Raw genomic sequence first — 27,292 nt, 5'->3', positions numbered from 1 at the left:
AGCAAGGCAGAGGTTGAGTAGGACAGTCTTTTCCAGTCACCTCAGTCAGTGCAGGAATGCAAAATTGTTGGCATTAGTCTCCATTATAAATTAGCCGTCCCATTGATTGAGATAAGCACGTCGTCACTCATCTCCTGAGGGGAGATATGTTAATATTAATCTGTTCAGACAAGCAGTTACAAACCTCGGAAGCTCCTAACTCAGACAGAGGGACAATATCAATGTGTCATAAGACTGTTCTCTCCCCTTGGCTCAACAATCTTCAGCTGCTTCATAAATTACCATCTTTCCACCGTACAATCACAACTGCGGGTGTTCGCCAATGATATGACCATGTTCATCGCCATTCGTGGTGGCTCAAGTATGCAAAATATGCAGCCCTGTTTGTAAAATTGACAAGTAACATTTGCATTTCATCTCTTCAAGATAACGATCACTTGTAACAATACAGAATTGAACATATATCCTGCAACATTCAATGCCATCACCATCATCGAACTCTCAACTACTCATATCACAGGGAATGCCGTTAACCAGAACTGGACTGACAATATCAATTAATTACCCATTTTTGTGAAGGGCTTATGCTAAAACGTCGACTCTCCTGTATCTCGGATATTCCCTGACCTGCTGAGTCACACATTTACAGCTATTGGCTGGAATAATATGTCAAGTGGTAGGATTCCTGCAAAAATAACATTTCTCATGTTTTCCTAAAGCTTGTCCGACATCTGTAAGACGCAATTTGAATGTGTGTACGATGAAATAACCCCCTTTAATTGTGTGAGTGCATTTTTACCCTTCATCCACTGACAATCAGTCGTATCAATGTCTGCCATCGACATGGTTCTCTGCAAGAATTTTACAAGGCTCAGAACAATATCCCTCTGAAATCTTCACCTTCAAGAAAGACAATGAAAGCAGATGCCTGTTCACATTCCATTCAAAGCAACACGCTATCTTAGTTTCGAAATATATAGCTTTTCCTTCAGTGTCACTGTTTCAAGTTCCCTCGCTAATGGCATTGTAAGCCTGTTGACAGTGCTTGAACTGCAGCGGTTCAATGCAGCAGCTCACCCCCACCTTCACAAGGGTTCTTAGGGATAGGTGGCACGGTGGCACAGTGGGTAGAACGCCTACCACACAGCTTCAAGGACCCAGGCTTCGATCCCCAAACTGGGCGACTGCCTGTGTGGAATTTGCAGATTCGCCCCGTGTCTGTGTCAGTTTTATTCAGCTTCCTCCCACAATCCAAAGGCGTGAAGGCCAGATAAATTGGCTATGCTAAATTCCCCATCGTGTTCGATGCATTATTCTGGGGTAAGTGTAGTTGAATGGATCTGGCTGATTTACTCTGTGGAGGATCAGTGTGGACTTGATGGACGAAATAGCCTGTTTCCAAATTGTGGGGCATCTGATCATATTCCATGAATAGATTCGAATGAAAAATATTGTCCAATCATGCCCATTCCTGGACAAGGAGTGTTGGGATTTGTGAGCGCTAGCTGGTTGGATCCATTCTATACCTTGCTTTATGCAAACAACGTAAGGGATATGCAGTTTGAAACAATCTGGCCTACATTCATGGTATCACACAGACAATGACATTCACTCCCTCCCTTCACCACTGACACTCAGCAGCAGATGTGAGCACCATGACACTCCTCAGACAACACTGCCCACACTCATTATCACTGCCATCTTGTAGAGCAAAGGGACTCGTGATCATAATTCATTTGATTTCTACATGAGTATTTTAAAGCATAAAGCTCGATTAAGAGTTGGTGGTTTAATACCACACAGTCGAACTTTGATAATCTGAGAAGAGATATCATTGAAGTGAACAGAAACAATAAGTAGAAGATAAATCAGAATCAGTGGATTGGCAGGCATTCAGAGGAGAGATTAAAGTGGTTCCAAGAAAATGCATACTCACAAAGTAAAAATCATCAGGCTGCTAAATCCAGAGCTCCTTTGAAATCTAAAAACGCACAGACAGAACAGAAAAGCTTACACCAGACAGTGGGAAAACAACTTACACAACACGAGAGGAGTATGCAATGTAAAGGCATGAAATCTGAATCGAAATTACAAAGCAAGCAGTCAGCGTGAAATGATTCTTGCAAGAAATGACAAGCGACCTTTATAAGATTTATTTCCGAAACAGCGAATGAAAAGTAAAATAAAGAGTATAAATGGCAAGAAATAGAAACCACATGTAGCTGAAGAAGGTTTGTATATGGTTCTGCGTTTCAGCTAAAGCTAAAACGGACCTCAGCAATAAGCGCTATTCTGATGAATCTGGAAGAATTTTCTGAGATGCCCATCAGACTAATTTAGATGTTACGGCATTTAGGAATATGAGATCTAGGCATAGAGATAGGGTGGTAAGAATGGCAAGATTTGGGAATCTTTGATGACAAGAGACATTGCGAGCACAGGCAAAAAGAAAAATGAGGCATATGTAGGAATGTGAATTCAAGACAGTCAGAGAACTCTAAAAACATAACACACAGGAAAAATGTAAAGAAAAATTTGGGAGGGCTATAAAGGAAATGACTTTGCTAAACAGGATGAATGGAAATCCCAAACCAGTTTATCGGGATTAATATATTAGCCAGTGGAAAGAATAGGCCCACTCAAGGACAATGGGGAGAATTAATTGCGGAGCTGGCGAAAGTGGGTGAAGTCCTTAAGGAATACTTTGTATTGGTATTCACAAAGGAGAAGGACGTCGTGGCTCGTGAGCCTAGAGAAGGATCTGTTGATAATCCACGTCATTTCTTTATAAAAAAATTGGAGGATGTGCTGGGTGTTCTGAAAAGCGTTTATATCGACAAGTCGCAAGGATATAATGGGATCAGTCCCAGAATACTGAGAGAAGCGAGGGAGTAAATTGATAGGGAAATACAAGTGGAGTTCAGCAGGAATCAGTTCTGAGTCCACTGCTGTTTTTAATGTTTATTAATGACTTGGAAGAGGGAGTTGAAGAGTGGGTCAGTAAATTTGCAGATGATACGAAGTCTGGTGGAGTTGTGGATAGTGAGGAGAGCTATTGTCGGTCGCAAAGGGACTCAGATATGATGCAGAGCTGGGCTGAGGAGCGACAGATGGAGTTCAACCCTGTCAAGTGTGAGGTTGTCCATTTTGGAAGGACAAATAAGAATGCAGAATACAGGGTTAACGGTGGGGTTCTTAGTAAGGAGGAGGAGCAGAGGGATCTTGGGGTCTATATTCATAGCTCTTTGAAAGCTATCACTCAGGTGGATAGAGCTTGTAAGAAGGCCTATGGTGTATTAGCGTTCATTAACAGAGGGATTGAATTCAAGAGTCGTGAAGTGATGTTGCAGCTGTACAGGACCTTGTTAAGGCCACATTTGGAGTACTGTGTGCAGTTCTGGTCGCCTCATTTTAGCAAAGATGTGGAAGCTTTGGAGAGGGTGCAGAGGAGATTTACCAGGATGTTACCTGGAATGGAGAATAAGTTGTAAGAGGATAGGTTGAGAGTGATAGGCTTTTTCTCAATGGAACGGCGAAGATTTGGGTGACTTGATAGAGGTTTATTAGATGATCAGGGGAATAGATAGAGTAGATAGTCAGAGACATTTTCCCCTGGGTACAACACAGTGTTACAAGGGGACATAAATTTAAGGTGAAGGGTTGAAGGTATGGGGGGATGTCAGGGGTAGGTTCTTTATCCAGAGAGTGGTGGAGGCATGGAAGGCGCTGCCTGTGGAAGTGGCAGAGTCAGAATCATTGGTGGCCTTTAAGCGATAATTGGATAGGTACATGGATAGGTGCTTAAATTAGGACAAATGTTCGGCACAACATCTTGGGCCGAAGGGCCTATTCTGTGCTGTATTGTTCTATGTTGCATGTTCATTGGTCTTTTCTTGCAATTAAGGCTGTACTTCCTCTTTAAAAAGATATAAATAATTAGATTAGATTACTTTACAGTGTGGAAACAGGCCCTTCGGCCCAACAAGTCCACACCGACCCGCCGAAGCGTAACCCACCCATACCCCTACATTTACCCCTTACCCAACACTACGGGCAATTTAGCATGGCCAATTCACCTGACCTGCACATCTTTGGACTGGGGGAGGAAACCGGAGCACCCGGAGGAAACCCACACAGACACGGGGAGAACGTGCAAACTCCACACAGTCAGTCGCCTGAGGCGGGAATTGAACCCGGATCTCTGGCGCTGCGAGGCAGCAGTGCTCACCACTGGCCCACCGTGCCGCCCATAATGTGTAATTTTCGAATGTAATTTCGCCATTTCTTCACGGAACACAGAAGATTTTAACCTCTGTCTTTCTGGACAAATCAGCGCCAGGCTGTCTTAAGTTATTAAACTGGTAAACGTGCTTTAAACAGACCGTACTCCTAGTGATCCTTTTGACCTATCCCCAGACCGAGGGGACTCGGCAAGGTGGTCTACATCATCGCATGTACTTGAATAAAGGCCATTTTGTATGTGTTTCTATTCTTCAAATATCTTTCAAATGTTGTAACTGGACTCACATCCATCATTTTCTCAGGAATTTCATTTCACACACGAACTACTCACAGTGTAAAACACTTATCCCGGTGTCATTTTAAATCTCCCTCCGCTCACCTTAAACATATACCGTCTAATTTTGCAATCCCTCCTCCAACGTAAAAGGCACCTGTAGTTTTAATGATTTTAGAAACCTCTTTAGGTTTCCCCTCAACCTCCTTCACTCCAATGTAGAAAGTCCCAGCCTTGTTAGCCTCTTCGTTTAACTATAAACGTCTATTCCTAACACTATTCTATGAAATTTTTGCTTTATTGTCTCTTGCTTAATAATACCTTGAACATTACAGGACAGGGCACTACTATAGATGATGCCTCAGTGGAACACACGAGATCAGATCCAGAAGAAATATCCAAGTTTATAGTTCCAAAGACCTCCAGCACTTCCATTTTTGTAAAGTTAACTGTTCACACAATACCAATATTTTCGCAAGTTCTCCACTCTCTATTTTGTTCTCACAGTAATATCTTAATTGTTACAGTCATTTACTATCTCTCCCACCTCCTGAATTTCAAATTTAAAGGTGACTTCTTCCACTTTAAACCGGCCCTATTTGTTGTCTTGCTCTTAATATGCGTTTAGATATGGTTGGATGGTCCTAACAACTATTTGCCAAGGCTATCTCATATATTCTCGTTGGCTGTATGACCGCATTGTTCGGAATGCTACTGCACACTTTGTCCTGTTCACTAGATTCATTCGAACGCAGTTTTTTTAATATCTAATGATTCTTACATTGCAAGCCTGTCATTACTGTGATCAATCTTATTCTCATAGAAACCCTAAAATGTCGGATCAGGCCATTCGTTCCAACAAGCCCACACTTAACCTCGGAAGGGCATCGCAAACATTCATCACTCTACCCTGTAACTCTGTGTTTTATATGGTTCAACCACCTAACTTAGCCATTCATAGACGCTACGGATACTTTAGCATGTCAAATCCACATAGCACGCACACCTTTGGGCTGTGGGAGGAATCCCAAGCAGAGCTCGGGAAAATGTGCAATTACCCAACAGAGAGTCATCAGAGGTTATAATTGAACCTCAGTGCTTGAGGGTGTGAGATAGCTGTGTAAACCACTGAGCAGCCGATTGTAACCCTTCGATGGATTACTCCAACCCATTTTTCGTTCGACACATTGCTCAACATAACTCAAATATTCCAATTGTAGTTAAACTCTTATAGTGTCAGCAGGACATCTCAACTGTTGTTTCCTGGATCTCTTGAAATAATGACCAACGTTGTGTTTGCCTTCCTAACCACCAACTGTACCAGTTTGTTTGCCCGAATAGAATCCTAAACACAATCTCCCAAGACCATTTGCACTCACATTTCTAAAGCCTTTCCTTCTTCAAAAATAGTCTATGTCTCTATTCTTCCGACCAAACTGTATGAGCTCACACTTTCCCTCATAGTATTCCTCAGGCCACTTCTTTTTCCAGCATATTCGAGTCATTGTTCAGTCTTCCCGTTTCCTCAGAATGACCAGTCCCTCCATCTGTCATTGTATGATCTGCAAACGTAACAATAACACCGTCTAATTCCTTTGAACAATCTTTCATGCATTACGTGAATAGTTGTGGTACCAACACTGACGCCTGCTGAACTCCACTTGTCTCGGCCTACCATTCTAGAAAACACCCCTTTATCCAGCTCTCTCTCCTCAGCCAGTCATCCAAACCTCAATCCATGCCAGTACCTTACTCATAACACGATGGATCTTATTTAACAGCTTTCCATGCTGCACCTTTCTAAATTCCGTCGGTTAATCCAAAAAGATGATATCCACTGGCTTTCCTTTGTCTAACTTGCTCATAATCACCTCAAAGAATTCAAACATATTTGACTGATATTATGTCCCCTTATCGAAGCTGTGCTGACACTTCAAATACTCGGTAATCACATCCTCGCAATGATCTGCCACACTCTGTTTCAGAAAAGCTCATTTATTTAACTTTTTAAGTTATTAAAGCTTTGATTTCAGTCCTTAAAGTGAGGAACAGCAAATTTCAAACCCTGCTGAGATATGTGAACTCTTTGCTTTCTCAGCAGTTCAATCAGTGAATGGATTCCTTTCTTACACGGAGCAAGTTTCAGGCCTGTACCCCACTCGGAGATCTCTGCTCTCTCTGCAGTTCGAAAAATGAGACAACTGTGTTTTTTCTCACATGGAGCAGGTGAATGCTTTCTCTGCAGTGTCAACGTGCTGGTATACTGAGAGTTGCGATGACTGCCTGAATCCAGTCCCACAATGAAATCATCTGAGAATTCTCTCAGCATGCGAACATGTTGATGATGAAACAGTTCCCAGGATCTTGTGCATTGATTCCCCCTGTCTGAGCATTTACAAGACCTCTGCTCAGTGTGAATACGTTGATGACAATTCACTATCCAGGAACTTATGCAGAACATCATGCAGTCTGCGCAATATAAAATATATTTCCACAGTGTGAACTTGCCGGGTTCTCAATAGGTTGAATGACCAAGTGAACGACGTCCCCCGAGTAGACACACTATCACTCTCACTCCCCAGCACACTATCCTAACACCACTCTGCCTCCTTCATACACTCCCATGAGCACACCCTTCTTCCACAAACCGTTACACTTATCTGTATGCACATTCCCACACCATCATGCGGAGTCCTCCACACAGTCCTCCAATGGCATTCTCACTCCCGCGCACATTCCCCTAACATCGTACTCACACATAGACATCCCCCCTATGGTAGACACTTCCCAGCACACTCCCTAACCGTGACACAAAAGTTCATTGCTATGCTTGATCTGCCACACATTGCTCCACCGTTATGCTTCCTTCCTGTTCACTTTCCCACAGTCATGCACACTGCCGCACGCAGTCACCCTCGCAGCACACCATGCACACTCCCCTACTCACTCTCTGTCACGCTCATTCCGTCGCACTCACAGTCACTCTCACACTCACTACCGTCACACACCCACAAGATCGTGTTGTCATCTTATGTAACACTCCTCACTGTACACTACACCTCCAAAATTCACATTGCCCCATGCGCAGCCAAGAATCATGCTGACTCCATACTGACATCCCTACTGTCACACTCACTGCCATGTTCACTCCCCCACAATCACACCAACTCCCCCATTCACCCCTGTCCACCAAATTCACACTCGTCTGCTTACCGAGACAGATTACACACACACACTCTCACACACACTCACACAATCCAGTTGACTTCACCGCGCAGGAGACAGCTATCTGGCTTAGTCCCCTGCACATTCCCTCAGACTTCGGCGCAGAAACCTGCACCCTCTCCAACTGTCAAGCTCACCCTGCCGCACAACACTGCACAGGCATGCGCAGTACCCGCACACTCCACACCATCATGGCCAAGGGCCCTATCACATACCCAGTGTTCCACTCACTCTCCGTCGTCTCCTACAGAATTGCACTCAATTCACAGCAGACTACCATACTGTCGGGCTCACTCACCTGCACACAATCGCACACATTTCGCGACCATCCCGCTTACTCGCCCGCTCACTCCCGCAATGTGGCACTCACTCACCCAAAAAAAACCCACATGGTTACGCTCACTCTCCCTCACAGTCCACCATTGTCCTAATCAGTGTGCTGTGCATTCCCCCACTGTCAAGTTCGCTTCCTTACACACTGCCATGCGCATTCCCCCAGGCTCACTGTCTCTCACACCCCTCTCAGACTCTCCCACTACCCGGCACGCACCCTGCACACTTCCCAACGTCTAAGCTCACTCAATTGCACACTTCTTCGCCAAAGTTCTCACTTATTGCACACTCCAACACAGTCACACTCACTCCTCGGCGCATGTCCCCACCAATACGTTCACATCCTCCTACACACCTGCCCACCGTTATTCTCACTACACGCATTCTGTTCCAGGGCACGATCTGTGGCCCGCACACTTGCCTCACCATCACTCTCAAACCACAATCAAAACACAGCAAACTTCCCCCAAACTCACTCTCATCGCCCGCACACAACCCTGTTCACTCTCCCACATAATACTTAATGCACCACATACTCTACTGCTATCCCACGCCACCTCCTGCGCACTCCACAATTTTCAAACACTCTACCTCATACACAACGCAGCACCATGCTCACTCTCACACACAATCCAACACCACAGTGATCGTTGACTTGCGCAATCCCGCACCATCATGCTCACACACTCGCACACACCACCACCGTCACATTTACCATCGTGGGTACTAACTCCATTGTCACGTTCAATCCCCCTCACAACTCACTAACATTTCACGGACTCTGTCACACATTTCACCAGCTTCACTCTCCTTTCCTCACACGCTAATCTGCACATTCCTTCCGTCTCCCTCTCTCCCACACAAGCTCTTCAGTGCACTCTATAACTCTATGACTATGACATTCCCTCACATACTCCCCACCAGCATGTTTTCCAACCCACACACTCTCAAATCAACACACTCTATTTCCACACGTAATCCGACCTCATGCTCACTTCCTCATACATTCGGAAGCCATTAATATCAATCGAGTCACTCTCATTCAACATCACGTTCACTCCTCAGCAAACTCCGCCACCACCACAATAATGCCACCTGCAAATGCCTACACCTTCATTGCCATCACATGCACACCCACACTGTTTCACTCAATACCCCGCACACACTCCAACATCATCGCATTCACTCGCCCGCACACTCCCACACCGCCCATTTCACTTCCCCGCACAATCACACTATCACACTCACTTACCCGCACACAATCCCATAGTCACGTTCACTTGCCTAGACACTCCCCGTGATTGCACTCAGTCTGCAACTTTCTACATTACCCATGCACAGTGTGCTTATCTCTCATCCACCATCGCAGACACTCCGCTGCCTACTCCACCACCATTATGCTCACTCCACAAAGAGACTTAGACACCAGGTTCATATCCCCGCTCATTCATCCATAATCGTGCACGCTCATAACTCATTCCACGACGAGCTCACTGACTTCACGCCCACACCCCTGTGTCATGCTCACTACACCGCACAGTTGCCCACCGTCACGTTCTCTCCTCTGCCCTCACCGCCAGCATCCCGCTCACTGTACCGCACTCTATCCCACCACCATGCTATCTCTGTCACACACTCCCACACCGTTATGCTCACGCTCCTACACAAACGTCTACCAACAACCTCAATGCCCCGCACACCCTTCTGCTTTAACGCACAGTCCTCACACACTCCCACAAAATTATGCTCATTGACCCTCATAATCAGCCACCATGGTGTACCCTACTGTGCATACAACGGCACACAATCACCCATCGTCACGGGCACTCTCCCAGACACTCTCAAATTGACACGCTCAATCCCACCATCACACTTACTCACCATTTACTTCACCACAGTCACGCTCACCCCGCCGCACATTCCCTCACCGTCATGCCCCCCACAACTCGCACACTGTCACACTAACTCCACTACACACTCCCCCACCACGAGTCACACTACGCTGCACATTACCCATTTGTTAAAGGCGTTCCCACGCCATTATGCCCACGTCCTCACACACACACCGCATCTATTTGTATTTGTTGTCAGTATTATCACCTGGAAAAAGACAATGATTTGTCGTATCGCATTCTGGGATACCAGCTACGAGAACAAATGAGGTTAAGGTACATAAGGAGGTGGTCTTCGCGATTCATGAAAGAGTGAAAGTTGATAAGTCCCCTGGGCCAGATGGGATTTACCTAGAATTCTCTGGCAACCGAGGTCGGGTTGTGAGGGGAGGGGCGGTGATTGTGGAGCGGTTGGGTTTGTTCTTTTAGTCGTCCTTGTCTTCAGGAATAGTGCCAGAAGACTGGAGGTTAGCAAATGGTGATCATTTGTTCAAGAAGGAGAGTAGAGACAATGCTGGTAATTGTAGACCATTGGACATTTTTTTCGGTTCTGGGTAATGCGTCGGAGAAGGTTAAAAATAGGATTCAAATCCTCTGGGAAGGAATAAGAATGATTAATGACAGGCAACACTCTTTTGTCAAAGTTAGTTTTTGCCTCACAAACCTTATTCAGATCTTTGAGATGCTGAGCAAACAGTTGGACGAGGGTACAGCGGTTGTCGTGATGCATATGGATTTCAGTAAGGCGTTTGATAAGGTTCCCCACTGTATGCTATTGCACAGAATTCGGAGTTATCAGATTCAGGGCGACTCGGCGTGAAAATTAGGTATTGGTTCGCTGACTGAAGACAGAGAACGGTAGTTGATGGGAAATGTTCATCCTGGCGTTAGTTACGAGTGGATCTGTGTTGGGTTCACTGCTGTTTGTCTTTTTTATACTTTGCCTGGATGAGAGCGGAGAAAGATGAGTGAGTAAAATTGCGGATGACAATGAGGTTGCGGAGTTGTGGATAGTGCTGAAGGCTGTTTGAAGTCAGAGGGGGACACAGATAAAGTGCCGAGGTGGGCTGAGAGGTGGTAATTACGAAAAGTGTGAAATAGTTCACTTTGTAAGGAGTTACAAGAATGCAGAACACAAGGCTAATGGTAAGATTCCTGGTAGTGTAGACGAGCAGAGATCTCGGTATCCATGTACATAGATTCCTGCAAGTTTCAACCCCGGTTGATAACTTTATTGAGAAGCCACAAGGTGTGTTAGCTTTTATTAGGAGAGGGATTGAGTTTCAGAGAATGAGGTCATGCAGAGTTATGGATAACAGTTGTACAAAACTCTGGTGCAGCTGCAGTTGTAGTATTGTGGAAGGTTATTGTCAACGCATTATGGGAATGATGTGGAAGCTTTGGAAAAGGTTCAGAGAACATTTACTGGGATATTGCCTGCTAAGGAGGGAAGGTCAGATGTGGAAGGCATGAGGGACTTGAGGCTGTTTTCGGTAGGGTAAAGAAAGTTGAGAGGTGACTTAAGTGAGACATGTAAGATAATGCAAATGTTAAGTATGATGGGCAGTGAGAGCCTTTTTCCTCCGATGGTAATAGCTTGCACGACGGTACAATGCTTTAAACTGAGGGGTGATTGATAGAGCACAGATCTCAGAGGGCAATCCTTAATTTAGAGAATAGTAGGGGCGAGAAACAGCCTGCCTGCAACAGTAGTAGAGTCGCCAAATTTAAGGCCACTTGAATGCTCATTGGATAAACATATGGATTAACATGGAGTAGTGTCGTTTTATAGATTTCAGATTATTTTCCCATTTCGAGCAACGTCGAGTGCCAAATAATCTGTCCTCTCCTGTATTGTTCTATGGTCTCTCACACTCACTCAGCCACACAGTAACATCCCATCAAACGTAATCCCCTGTAGACTCCCAAACCTAAAGTCTCAAACCCTTGCATACTCCCTCACTGTCACACGTATTCGCCCAAACATTATGACACCACTACACTCACTTCCCTGCACTCTTTATCAGCATCATGTTCATTCCCCTGCACACGCTTATCGGTTTTTTTCACTTCCCTGCGAACACTCCACTGTCACATTCTCTCCCACATTCAATCCCCTGCAGATTCCACTGCCATCACATTGACTCCGCAGTCCACTCACGTCACATCAGGCTCACTCTCCTGCGTAACTTTAACGCCATCATGCACAGTCGCCATACATTCCCCCACAGTCACTGCTACTCAAACGCACACTCTGCCACCATCACCCTCACTCTCTCTGCATTCTCCCCCACTTTCGTACTACACACTACACCACAATCATGCTCACTCTTCCACACATGCCTCCACCTGCACCCTCAAATCACCCATTGTGATGGTTCTCAGCCATTGTAAAGCTCATGTTCCTGCACACTTCCTCGTTGCCATTGTCGCTCTCACTCCTGTGAATACTGCCCAAGTATCACGTTCATTCACCAAGAGAAATCCACACCCTCATGCTCAGTCCCTCACATACTCCCTCTCTGTCACACACACTCACACACAGTACCCCACCATCGCACTCACTCTTCATGCATATCCCCCACTATCACTTTCACTCACCCACGTTCATCCGAATGTCGCGCCTCCACCACTGCACACTCTGCTAACGTCAGAGTCTCTCCTGTGCACAATTCTACATGGTCATGCACACTTGTTATACACTCCACCACCCTCATCCTCATTCCCCCGCAGATTCCCCGATTGTAATGTCACTCTCGCTGCACACGAAGCCACCGACACACTTTTGCCGTGCGCAGGTCGACAGGGTTTCGCTCACTCCCCAGCACGGACGCCCTACTTCATGCTAACTAACCTGCACATTCTCCCACCATCACAGTCACTTCCCCACACACTGGCATACCAACAAACGCACTCACCAACAAACACCCTTAACGTCATGCTGACTACCCTAAATATTACCACACCATCATTCTTACTCCCCACACTTTCATTCACCGTCACGTTCACTCACGCACACACTCTCCCACTGTTTTGATCATTTAACTGAACACTTGCCCATAGTCACACTCACTCCCCCGCAAACTACCACACAGTCTCACTCACTTCTGTGCATGCTGTCTCTCCATCACTTTCATTCCCCACCCACGCCTTGAGCTTCACACTCAATGTCTCAGCACACTACCCACCATCAATCTCACTCCATCACTGACTCCCTTACCACCATGCTTACTGCTTAGCATATTCTACCACCGTAATGTTCACTCCCTCGCTCACTACCCCATGAACATGTACACTCCCTCGGTTTCTCCATGACTATCACACACATTCCCCTGCTCCCTCTCCCAAAGTCATGGTCACGGCTCTCCTCCCTTCGACTTGATCATGCATACCCCCACTAACTTCCCCACCATCATGCACAATCCCCGGCGAACTCACCGACCTTCAGGCATGCTCCTGTGCTCAATCTTCCCAGTACACTCGTTCTCGCATTCACATCCATACCGTCAATATAAATATTCCTCATACTCTCCCACGATCACACTCATTCACTCATTATCAAGCACACTCCCCTTCCCTGCACATCTGTTCCATCACACTCAGTCTCTGGCTCACGGCCCAAACATCATCCTGACTCTCTCACATAATTCTGCGCTATCAGGTTCACTCTTCTGCACATTTTCATACTGTTTTGCACAGATCCCAATTTTTTCACGGGCCGCTACCGCCACTACCAATTGCCCACACATTTCCCCACCGATATGCTGACTCACCATAACACTATCCCTCCATCACGCTCACTGTTCTCACACTCCCGAACCGTCACACTCACTTTCCGTGGATACTCCACTCCCAGATACTCAGAACCGCACTCACACCCACCATCAAACTCATTGTCCTCCACTTACCCCACTGTCAAGCTCATGCTGCTGCACCCGTCGCTCCCATCTCGTTCACCCTCCGTGCACACAACCACCCATCAGGCTTAATCCCCTGCTGACTTGCACACCGTCATGTCCACTCGTTGTTCACTCCATCAGTGTCACTCTCATTACATGCAGACTCCACCATCATCGCACTCACTCTCCCTGCAAACTAACCCACTGTCACACTCAGTCCCCTCACACTACTCCACTGTCACACTCACTTCTTCACACAACTCCCCACTGTCGCCCACACTCCCTAGCACAAGACCCCACCATCGCTTACACTCCACGGAACACACCTGAACCACATGTGCACTCCCTCACACACTTCCATACCATCAAAAGCACTCCCCTGTACAATCTCACATCGTCATTCGCACTCGCCCACACTCTACTCCAGCGTCAGGTACACTCCTCTGCACACTCTTGCACCGTCACGTTCACATCTCAGCACACTCGGTCATCATCACGCTCACTGGCCCAAACAATCCAACACCATCTCAGTCACTCACACGCAGACATTTCTACCATCCTAATGTCAGAACTGTATTTTTCACTCCTATGTGCATTCCCAGATCGTCATAATCACTTCCCCGCACAGACACCTACCTTCATGCTCACTCCCCTGCACATTCGCTCAATGTCACGGTCCGACGCCGCCACTGTCACACTAACTAACCAGCACCGACGTCCACTGTCACGCCCACACCCATACACATTCACCTATCCTCACACCAACACTCACTGTACAATACATCACCAACACTCTCACTCAGTTGCAGACTACCCTCTGTCCCGTAACTCCAGTGCACACTCCTTCAGCATCATGCGAGCTGCTCTGCACTCTCCCCCAATATCGTACTCAGTTCTACCCTCAAAGTTCCCGCATTCAGACATACTTCGCCAGTGAATACTCATCATCATGCTCATTGCTCTGCACACTCTCACAGGGTCACGCTCACTCCCTCGCTCACTACCTCTTAATCAAGCACACACCACCGCTCACTTACCCACCGTTATGCTCACTGATCTGCATACTCACTCACGTTCAGCTCCCTTGTGGACTTTCTCCCACACCGTAACACTCATTCCCCGGCAAGTCCACACCATTATGCAAATACACCCATTCAATCTCCCATCATCATGCTGACTCCTCTGCACTCTCCAACAATGTTACACTCACTTCCCTGCTCATTTCCCTTCGATCACACACAATCCACTCTCACTTCCCCACCACCACGCTGACTGTCCCCCAGACTACTGCAACGTCAGTCTCTCTCCCTGGGCACTATTCCAACCTCAGGCTCACTTCTCCACAAACTCTTTCACTTTGTGCACACTCCCCTTCCGCCATACACACTCAGCCTCACACTTCTCCAGCGTCACTCTCACCTCCACGTCTACTACTCCACCGTCACACACACCATCCCACTCACTGCCCCTCTGTCAAGATCACTTACGCCCACACTCACTAACCTGAGCACTGGCCTGTAAACCCCTCCTCAGCGAATCCTCTAGAAATGGCCCCCATCCCCATCCGCACACAAACCCCTGTTGTTCCAATCCCACTGTTACATCCTGGCCACAGTGTGGCGCCATTCGTACATTTGCACCTGAGTAACGTTCAATGTTCTCACACCCACTGTGTCCCCTGTGAACGCATTGGACCCAATCCGCAGCTTTTTACCGAAGCAACGGACTGATACTCCACAACATTCCCTCTGTTACTCTGTCAACGACCAATAATGCACAGCACCACCAAATCCTGTCTCTGTTTCCTTACAACGGAAGATGAGAGAGGATTCGAAGAAGGTGGGTTTGGAAAGAGGGATATTAAGAGATAGAGAGTGCATGACCGAGAGAGAATGTGAACGAGAATGGCGAATGGGCAGAAAAACTGAGTGTGTTAACGGAAATAGCAGAGAGAATATATATAGAGGGACAATGTGAGCGCTGGAAGGAGATATGGATAGAAACCGACAAAGCAAATGAGTTGAATTCTGCCGAAGGCCAGATCGATCTGAGTGACCCAGAGGTGAAAGTAGAGATGGAGTGACTTAAATTAATCACCTGAGATCAGCTCCGTTACTCTTACTTTCCCTGAGGTCCAGGACTTGGTGCTGAGTCAGTCTCTCTCCAGCTCAGCTTTTTCAACACAAACAGAAATAACAATATAGCTCACTCTGTTGCTTGGAACTTCTTAATAAACACGTTTATTGTTTACAATTTGAAGTGAACCATGCAGATATTGGGATGCTTCTTTGCTTAATGGTCCCTGAATTGTGAGAAGCTTTGAAATGTGTTCCTATAATTCCCTGTGGGATAAGATTTGACAAAACAGCATGATCCTCAATCGGTTATCACGGTGGCAGGTTATTTTGTTGTTGAAACAGTGAACTGAATCGAGAAAGACCTTAAGGTATTGATTTTTGAGGGAATGTAATTGATTTTTGAATTTGGGCAAAGGGATATTTCAACACATTCTTCAGCTGATTTCTGAACTTTTTCTGGGTTACAGCATAAATCACAGTGTTTGTGCAGCAACTGAGGAGCTGCAGTATGAACCCCAATTCCGTCACAAATCTATGTAGAAAAATAGCATTAAACCCAATAAGATGCATCCGGTACCATATAGAATACACCATTAACGTTGACCACAACAGGATGAAATTTGCCGAGATCACAAACAGTAAAATGACAGATTTTTGTCGATTTCTCATTTCTGTGTCACACTGAGCGTTCACATTATTGTGAGCCCGGAGTCTCATGCGGGCTCTGCTGGTCACCAAAATGTGTCTGACGGTGAAAACATTGAGCAGCAATATCAGGAGAAATGGGAGAGCCGGTGTTAGAATGTGGTGTAGGAACTCGATTGCAATCCAGACTCTGGAGTAACGAACAGTTTTTTTTACATCACAAAACCAGGGGAAGTTTTCCAGCCAATACTTAGCTGTGAACATAAAGTACCAGAAAATGTTCTTTAAACTGCTCAACACTGTCACTGTTCCAAGGACTGCAGCCGCCGTTTCCTTACTGCAATATTTAGTTTTTAGCTTCTGGCAACAAATTGCTATAAATCGATCAAAAGTGAAACTGACGGTGAACCAAACAGAACAGTCAATGGCTGCATAAAGCAGGACAGCGTGGATATTACACACGGGGATGTAATACATGAAATAAAACTGTTCGTAATAAACAACAGGAATGTGTCTTAATATCAAGTCGAGGATAATGACCAGTACATCTGCCACTGCCATGGCACCCAGGTAATGTCTGACATATGGAGACAATCCACAATCTTTAGAAAGAAGGACGTAGATCGTCACTATGTTAACTGTGAGAATGAAAAACACACAAATTATATATTAGCCTGGAGTCAAATTATCCGTTTTTCTGTGAGGACCCAGTGACACTTTTGAATGTGTCATTGCTTTTATAGACTTGGTCAAATAATTGGAGCTGAAATGATAAATTGCAAGGTCTGACTTAATGACAAAAGTGTGACATAATACGCAAGAAAATCTCCCTCACCAAGCACAATAACAGATACTTTCTCCAACATTCCCACACACTCATTCACCCGAGAGTTCAAGTACAGAGGGTGAAAACTTTGCAGTCCTGAAGGTTTCTCATCCAGTTTCTAAAGGACAAGCGCAGTTTGGAAATTTCTGTTTTTCAGTCTAAATTGTGATGGATGCTCTGTCATGTAGAAATGTAAACGTCGGGAAAATGTATTCACTTCATTAAATGTCCGAACTGGACCTGCTTCTACTTGCAAAAGGATATTGCCCCTCGGGATCGTATCTTTGGTTCAAATCACTGACATTCGGCCGTTCATAAATACTGTCAGTGAAAGAATATTCCTGGCAATGTCAATCATAGGATCATTTATACAATGTTAGTAATAGAATTTTCCAGACAATGTCAATTATAGAATGCTCCGGGAAAATTATTTTTGGATTGTTTCAGAAAGTGTCGGGTGTAGAATGTTCTGAAGAATGTCGGTACCACAATTTTCTGGTGCATGTCAGTTGTAGAATGCTCCGGGGAAGAGAGACTAGATTAGAGTTGTGCTGGAAAAACACAGTGGGCAGGCAGCTTCCAAGGAGCAGTAAAATTGATATTTCTGGCAAAGATCCCTTCATCAGTAATAAAGGCAGGGTGCATGCAGAGTGGAGAAATACATGGGGGGATGGGAGTGGGGAGAAAGTTGCATGGAGTACAGTAGGTGAGTGGGGGTGGGGATGGAGGCGTTCGGTCAGAGAAGAGGGTGGGGGAAGGTAGCAAAGCTTTCCATGGGAAAATGGGAATGGGGATGAATGTGATACTTCGGAGAGGATGGTGGAGTGGATAGGTGGGAAGAAAGATAAGCAAGTAGGACAGGTCATGAGGGCGGTGCTGAGCTGGATGGTTGAAGGGGGATGAGGTGGGAGAAGGGGAAATGAGGAAACTGATGAAATCAACATTGATGTCCTGGGGTTGAAGTGGCCCAAGTCGGAAGATGAGGCGTTCTTCCTCCAGGCTTTGGGTAGTGAGGGAGCGTCGGTGGAGCAGGCCCAGGAACTGCATGTCCTCAGCAGAGTGGATGGGGCAGTTGAAATGTTGGGCCAGAGGGCGGTGGAGTTGATTGGTGCGCGTGTCCCGGAGATGTTCCCTACAGCTCTCTGCTAGGAGGCGTCCAGTCTCTCTAAAGTAGAGGAGACCACTTTGGGAGCAACGGGTGCAATAATTGATATTGGTGGATGTGTGTTTAAAACTTGATAGATGTGGAAAGTTCTTTTGCGACCTTGGATGGAGGGGAGGGAGGATAGTGGGTTCAGGTTTTGCAATTCCTGCGGCGGCAGGGGAGAGTGCCAGGAAGGGGAGGGTGGGTTGTTTTGGGGATGCGGACCTGACCAGTTAGTTACGGAGGGACTTTGTGGAAAGTGGAAATAAATATATCCCGGGTGTTGGGCTCCATTTGGAAGTGACAAAATGTCTTTGGCTGATGTTGTTTTTGCGAATGTTGGTAGGCTGGAAGGTGAGCACCGGGTGGCGTTCTGTCCTTGATACGATTGGAGGGATGGGGTTTGAGGGGGGACGTGCGGGATGTTGACTCAATTGGTACATTGTTGCAATACTAATACAGCGAAGACAATATCTCGATCATTTCATGAAAGATCCTTTTTTTCCATCCAACAGATGCCATCTCTTATTCCGACATCTCCCCCACCTCCTTTGACTTTTTGCATAACACTCAGAAATATGAAATGCTTCAGATGTTCAATTTCCAATGTCAGTCATCCTTTCGTCAGTTCTCTCTAATGCCATTAAATCATATGAACGTCCCCTCAAGTATGCAGTGAACTCCTTGATCTATTTTAAGGATATCATACACATTTTGTTTGAAGACCATTCGTTCAACTGTTTAACCAAATATTCCTTGCTTCATTGTTCCCTTTAGTCCTCATAATGACCAGTCAGGAAAAAGGTTGAAGCTGTCATACTCACAGAATCAAAACTGATGGGAAATGTTTCATGAATTACCATCACCTTCCCTGAGTATATCCTGTCCAAACGAATAGACAGACCACCTCTGGCTACATCGTGGTATGCATTCAGGGTCTGAATTACTTTGGAATTGCCGAACATTGATTCCAAAACTAGAGAAATCTCATGATAACAGTTCTAGGAAATCTCCTGATGGTGGACATCCACTGTCCTCCACACCAGTTGTTTTGCATCAAGTAAGTCCCTGTCAATGCTGAAAATAAATGAAGAAGCGCTAGGGTGACAATGACACCGAGCGTACTCTGGGTCGAGGACTTTCATGTTGATCACCAAGAGTGTCTATATAAGCAAACCCCTGACAGAGCAGGCAGAGGACTGAAACACATAGCAGCCAGACTGTGGGAATTGATGGATGTACAAACATTCTCGCCAAACTACCTGTCACAGATGGATCTGCCCCAAACAATATCTGTATTAGGAGCCAGCACATAGACCTCGTATTGTGAATTTCTCAGTTTAAAATTGAAGATACAGCCCAATCTGTTGTCTGGCACTAACTCCTGTGAAGTTGGATATACTTCCAAAGGACCGAGCAAATGGAAACTGGGCATCCAGCAGCTGCAAAATCAATGTCCTTGCCACCATCGTAAAGTCAGTGCTGGGCTGTTCTCTGATGGTTCAAAAACGTTCAGCACCATTCACACCTACACTGACACTGAAGCAGATCATTCAGCCCATCAAGAGTTCTAAACAGCAAAAGAATGACGACAATCAGCCATTCGAAGCTGTTACTCAGCTATTGGAGGAGAGCGTTTAATCTCTCATGCCTGTCACATAGGAAGTGTTAAGAAATGTTTGGACTTTTAAATCTGAACATAGGTGGACTGGTTACAGAATCGGAAGACTGAATAAAATTGATAAATTAGTCTCTGAGTTTAACAGACATTAACAGCTACAGTGACACAGTAATCAGTGCTGAGTCCACAACTATTTGCAAACATTCCCAATGGTTTAATAAATGGAAGAAATTCATTCTCATTAAATTCATCAGTGATGCTAATATAGTCAGGAAACGAAGTTGTCACCGGATGCGGAGAGTCTGTAATACGATAAGCAATAGGGACTTGGCGGTTGGCACATAACATAGTTCATTGAGAACCTGTGAATGTTTCAGGAAAAAAATAAAAAATTGAATATGATAATCAACGGAATAATTACAGAACTTCACAATACAGAGTCGACTGGAAGGTTCACTCTGACCCGTTGAGACATCGAAACTGTTGCTCCATCTGTCTGATGATGACTTACGTGATGTTCCCACTGGCATAATTGCACTCACTGCACACGGGATATTTTATTTGATTGGTTGGTGGTGGCGAAATGTGAGGGGCAGTGTGTACTGGACCGTTTGTCAAAGCCTTTACCCGAGATGCCATTCTTCATTTCGTCGAGGAGACCCGAAAACAATGGGACATGGGTATTCACCAAAATGATGTACTGTGCATGGTCACACTGTAACGTCAATAGAGTGAGACGAAGTTCCAATCATAAGAATGAGAAAATTATGTAAAGACATTTCCGTACTGAACAGTTTTATTGTGTCACATTATCAATTCACCGCACGAAACCAACTCAAACACCATAAATCCAAAGGAGATATCCATTCGGTTCTGCTCTGTCCAATCAAGCAACCGGCCCAGAGGGGAACACTGTGTTGACTACACCATTGCAGTGATCTATAAACCCGGACGAGATATTTGTCCAGAACAAGAGCTGGGCAGATCGCAGTTGTAGATTATGTTTCTATAGCTTTCTGAGTGAAGCACTCGCCATCAGAATCTTTTGAGATAGCTAACATTCAGTTGAACATGCCACACCCTGAGATTGAGGGAAAGGACATGGAATTACGATAAAAAGCAGAGACAAATTAAAAGAGAGAGAGAGAGATAGGGAACAGAGAGAATGAGAATTGTAGGGAAAGAGAGAGAAGAAAGGGCGGACGAGGCGGATTGTACTTCAGAAAGTGGCGTGAAGAAAGGAGACCAAAAATTCACTTTCTAAATCAGTGAGAACTCACGTGGAAGTGCAGACAATTGAAAAGGCAATTTTAGCAGCTGGAATGGCTGACATTTATGAATGGATTCAGAAAAGAAAGGTTGGATTTCAAACTAAATTTCTTTCCATCAGCGACAGAAATTCGGGAAACGGAAAGCGAAAGATAATTCTTAGTGAAGATCAAAAGGATAATCGACCACAGGATAAAAGGGAATCCCTTGAAGTGGAAAGTAAAGTTTAAAAGAAAACCTCCAGCGTTTTCACTACAGAAAAGTCGGCCAAGTGAAGTCACAATGTTGGTGGGTTAGGAAAATACCGGGAAGACAGATGTAGGAATAAAAATTAAGAATAAGCCAATGAATTTGTTTGGAGTGGCAGCGAAAAATCACAATGAAGATTAAAAAGGTACACCAGAATGCACAAGCTGGACAAAGGTTTTTAAAGAGGAGGTACCACATCTTCTTAAATCATTTACTGTGAATGAAAAGTTTATTCGCATATGTCAGGAGCAGCAGTTTAAGAGGTTGCAATATTAAGATTTGCAGTTTGCTCTCAATCTGTGATGTTGAAAGACAACGAGATATGTACTTCTGAAGGACTATTTCCAGAAAAGTTCTGAATAACGAGAATTCAAGGTGAGACCAAAAAAATAATTAAGTGAAGTTCGGTTAAAATGTTGCGCAAAGAGTGGGAAATTTGCAGAAGCGCAGAGACCACTAGAAACAACGAAACACAGTGATCAGCGAAACAACACATGAATCAACGAAATTCAGTCCATTTTAATTACTTTTTTGGCATCAAGTGAGAAGATCGCAAAAAAAATGATTGAGGAGAAATTGGTAAGTCAGAATTCACAGAACTCCTATTTGGACCATGCATAAAATGTTTGCTCACAACCAAATAGAGTGGGGAGATCGCTAGACAGCATTTGAATGTATCGCAGCATACAATGGAACAGGAAGCAGACAGGAAATCAAAAACTGGAGTTTCTGCTACCGTGTATAAGGTGTTCATGGTATTCCCAATGTTAGGTGAACCTTTACAATTTAGGTTTAGCGGAGATTATCGAGTCGAAAGCAAAAATGTAGTGAAGTGAACTCCAGACAGAAAGGAATTTCACAAAGTGTGTCATGCGAATATGTTCAAGAGGTGTTTTGACGGGGAAGGAAAGCAAAAGGAGACTATGCTCTTGGTTTCAACACAGAGGGAAAGCCAAGTCCAGAAGATTCTAAATCAGACGTACCTCAATTTAAATTGGACAATGAGCTAGTTTTAAAAACTGGGTTAAATTATTTAGTTATCTTCCAGAGGTAAATGGAAATGACCCGAAAGTGTTATTACTATCACATGGGGAGATATGTGGAAATAACATGGGAAGTACTAGCCGAATTATGTTTGATTCTGGAAGTAAGGACGGCAGATGTTGGAGACAAGAGTCGAAGAGTGTGATGCGGTAAACGCACAGCCAATTAGGCAGCATCCGAGGAGCATGAGAATCAATGTTTCACGAAGATAAAATCTCCATCAGGATTGGTTAAACGAGAATAGGAAGATAGTTTACAAATATATTAATGGCAAACAAAAACTTGTTTTTGAATTCGGCCTCGTAAAAACGGGTGTCACGGTGACTCAGTGGTCAGCATTGCATTCTAACAACACCAGAAACCCGGTTTCAATTCCAGCCTCGAGTGACTGTCTGTGTTGAGCTTGCACATTCTCTCCATGTCCATGTAGGTGTGCTGCGGTTTCCTCCCAAAGTGCAAAGATTTGCAGGTCAGACGAACTGGCCATGCGAAATTGTCCTGGAGTGGAAGGTGCGTGAGTCAGAGGGAAATTGGTCTGGGTGGATAATTCTTAGGATGGTCAGTGTGAACTTGTTGGCCCGCAAGCCCTTTTTCCACACTGTAGGCAATCATTAAAACAAAAATCAAACAGTCATATATGTAAGGAAACACTGCAGAATTACCTGCTCTTTCAGACTAATTGTCACATGTACTCACTCAAGGTTTACATTTTGCAACACATCACACATCATAAGGTATGAAGGTACCTGCCCTCCCCATAGAACAGTATCGTTTCACAAAATAGAAGAAATGTCTAAGTCTAAAACACGGCTGTCCTTCCGTTGAAAGTGTAAAAATAAAGAAACACGATTTAACTACGAGTTCTCAAGTGCCTGGTCATGCTGGGTTCACAATACTCCAAATGACTCGGAATCCCTCGGTCCGCTGTCTTACAGCTTGCTCCCTCTCCATGGTGAAATCCTACACGAGTACTTACTGTGAATAAAAACATCGAAGCTCTGGAACTCGGGGAAATAAGTACACGTCGTGATGTTATGCAATGAGGCCACATGATGGAAGAGGAATTCTGGAGGTCCTTAATATGTTAACCAGAGATAAATATCCAGGGATTGTACAAGATTGTCCCGGGTGATTGTGGGAAGCTAGGGAAACATTTTGGACGCCATAGTTGAGATATTTGCATCGTTCATGGGAGTTCTGGAGAAGAGTCACGGGATCCAAAACGTTAACTATCATTTCTCTGCACAGATGCTGCCAGACCTGCTGAAATTTACCAGCAATCTCTGTTTTTGTTTCTGCAATGTCTGCAGTTATTTCGGTTTTACATTTGTATCATCGACAGCCACGGTTGAGATGCTGGAAATATGGCCGACAGCTCATGTTGTGACATTATTTTTAAACATGCAGAAAGGAAAATCTAGGGAACTAGTGAACAGTGAGTCTGTTGACAGGGTGGGTAACTGTTGGGCGTAAATTCTGAGAGAGAGGACTTACATGCATTCAGTAAGTCAAGAACTGATTAATGATAGTCAGCATAACTTGGTGTGTGAGGGAAACGTCTCTCATAAACTTGACATAACTTTTCCTAGTCGTGGCAAAGCAGATAGATGAAGGTACAGCAGCATACGTTGTCGACATGCACATCAGCGAGGTCAAACATGGTTCTGAACGGGAGACATTTTAAAGGGAATCAGCAAAAGCTAGCCAATTAGATACACAATTCGCTTAACAGCATGGCAGTGGTTCTTTGTTTCAACTAGAGGCCTGTGAGCAGCTGCGTGCCACAAGGATCGCTGAAAGATCTACAGTTGTTTGTAATTTTCTGAATAGGCTGAATGAGAAGATAGGAAGCAGGGATACTAAGTTTTTAGACGACTCAAAATTGGCGAGATATTGGAGTGTGAAGAATGTTATCTAAGCGGACAATGTCATCTCATTCAACTGGGCCAGTGCGCCGAACAATGGAAGATGGTGTATCGTACATTTAAATGTCATTTAATGCATTTTTGTTTGAAAAAGTAGGGCAGGATTTACACAATTAACAATCGAGCCCTGGGAGTGCTGCTAATCAGACAGAACCAGGGTGCAGTTGCAGAGTTCCTTGAAATGTAATCGCAAATTGACAAGGATGGTATGAAATTATTAGGCATGCGACACTCATTGGTCAGAGCACTGAGAATAGGAGTTGCGACGCCAAGTTATGACTGTACAACGGTTAGTACAATTCTTGTCGCCCTGCGATACAAAAGAACATTATAAACGGGAAATGGTAAGACATATTTAAATTGATGTGACGGAGACAGGATGATTTGAGACACAGTGATCAGATGTGCAGAGTCGGACTTTTTCTCGTTTGCATTGGAAAATATGGGGTAATCTTCTAGAGGTTTATAAGATCATGCCAGACATAGATAGGAAGAACAGCAAAGGTTTTTACCCCAGGGGCAAGATCTCCAAAAGCGGATGACAGAAGATTATTTTGACAGCGAAGAGATTTAAACGAGATCTAAGTGGAAGCTTTTTCTCACAGAGAGTAGTATGTACATGTAACGAGCTAAGAGACAATGTGGTAGAGGCAAGTAAAATTACAACATTTTAAAGACAGTGAGATGTAAATAAATAAATGGGAAAGTTTCAGAGGGATAAGTGCCAAATGAAGCTAAATCGGACGAGTTACGTTTAGGAAAACTGGTGAGCATGGACGATTTAGGTTGAAGGGTCTGTTTATATATTGCACTACGTTAAGAGTCTATGACCTTGCAACTCATCTTTCACCACTAATTCTTCATTACACTCAAGTCAGTGACGAGTGTGGTGAACATGCTGGGGTGAGAATCACGTGCACCTAAAACAGACGATTATCAGCCAGAAAACGGTCGGACTTGACTCCTTGCATTCTAAACAGCAGAACTAGAATGAGGTAAAGAGGAAGAAATGATCCCCACAATAACAGAGCAGATCCCAACTTTGCAGTCCTACCACATTGTGGGCGGCACGATGGCACAGTGGTTAGTACTGCTGCCTCACAGCGCCAGTGACCTGGGTTCAATTCCCGCCTCAGGCGACTGTCTGTGTGGAGTTTGAGCATTCTCCCCGTGTCTGCGTGGGTTTCCTCCAGGTACTCTGGTTTCTTCCCACAATCCAAAAATGTGCAGGTTAGGTGAATGGGCTATGCTAAATTGCCCATAATGTTAGGTGAAGGGGTAAATGTAAGAGACTGGATCTGGGTAGGTTGTGCTTCAGCGGGTCAGTGTAGACTTGTTGGGCTGAAGGGCCTATTTCCACACTGTATGTTATCTAATCTAATTTTAAAAAATCAGTCACAAATGGTGATAGAAAATTAAACAGCTCACTGGAGGAGAACGTTCCACGAATATCCCCATCCCAAGTAAAGGAACAGCTGTGCATTCCTATACATATGACAAGGTTGTCGTATCTGTGTCGTCATCAAAATGACCAGAGATTCAAATGTGCGAGTCGTTAATCAATGCGATCCGCTGCACATAACGTGGAAAAGCAGCTGAACACAGAAGATATGATGAAGGTCTTGACACCATTCCAGCCAAAAGGAATAAAGACTTGTGCTACATCATAAATGAACTCACTGTGGAAGCTGTTTCATTCCAGCTCGAACTCTGATGTCTACCCAGCAATTCGGAAAATGACTTAACTTTGCCCAGTCCCCAAGAAGAGGATAATTACATTCTGCCCAACTGCCATCCGCATCTGCCCCATCATGATCGTCAAATATGTTGGATTTCTTTTTGATACGGCTCAAATAGTCCAACCCTGGCAAATTCCTTTTAAGTCTTTTCTGAATCATTTCAGGTTTCGGAACATCCGTCTGAGAGGAAGCAGAATGGAGTTACACACATCGTTCGAAAAGTGGCCTAACCAATGGTCTGCACAGTCACAATATGGACTTCAACTCCTGTACTCAACAGTCTGACAAATAAAAGAACGCATACCAAATGCCTTCTTCACGACCATATCTTTGTGCGACTCCACTTTTCAGAAACTATGATCCTGCACTGCAACGTCTCTTTGATCAGCAACAATCGTCAGGGGGCCTTACATTTAATTGTATAAACCCTGGTCTGATTTTTTTTCCAAATGAAGCACATCGCATTCAAGTGAATTAAACTCCAGTCTTCACACCATTGGCTCATCTGATCAATATCCCGTTGTACTCTGAGGTAATCTTCTTCGCTGCCCACGACGCCTCCAACTTTGTTGTCATCTGACTAAGTATACCTCCTTTGTTCACATGCAAATCATATTTATAAATTACAAATAACTTATTGGGCAGAGCATCGAACTTTGTGGGACACCACTTTTCACAGACCTCCAGTCTGAAAAGCAGTCTTGTGCCACCACACTCTGTCTTCCACGTTCGATAAAGTTTTGTCGTCAAATGGCCAGATCTCCCTGCTGTGGATGTAGGTTTGCTCACTGAGCTGGAAGGGTCGTTTTCACGCGCTTCATCACCATACTACGTAACGTCTTCAGCGATCCTCAGGATTGAAGCACTGCTGCTATAGATTGCTTTCT

General features: G+C 44.7%; 2 protein-coding genes across 2 annotated transcripts in view; one reads left to right on the top strand and one right to left on the bottom strand.

Annotated features, from left to right (window-relative positions):
- LOC122545699 (uncharacterized) overlaps positions 1–27,292 on the top strand; it is an 857,662-nt gene that overhangs the window by 69,213 nt on the left and 761,157 nt on the right. The gene's annotated exons all lie outside the window — the stretch shown is intronic.
- LOC148148123 (putative G protein-coupled receptor 139) overlaps positions 16,307–27,292 on the bottom strand; it is a 34,745-nt gene continuing 23,759 nt past the window's right edge. The window contains exon 3 of the mRNA XM_087994567.1: positions 16,307–17,226. Within this exon, the coding sequence (XP_087850693.1) occupies positions 16,307–17,226 (920 nt within the window). The remainder of the gene's footprint in view (positions 17,227–27,292) is intronic.

Source organism: Chiloscyllium plagiosum, unplaced genomic scaffold (assembly GCF_037043375.1).
Source record: "Chiloscyllium plagiosum isolate Xiang-an unplaced genomic scaffold, Cpla_swu_hap1 HiC_scaffold_14, whole genome shotgun sequence".
Classification (NCBI taxonomy): domain Eukaryota; kingdom Metazoa; phylum Chordata; class Chondrichthyes; order Orectolobiformes; family Hemiscylliidae; genus Chiloscyllium; species Chiloscyllium plagiosum.
Note: the sequence above shows the minus strand (reverse complement) of the source record. Positions and strands in the feature narration are given on the sequence as shown.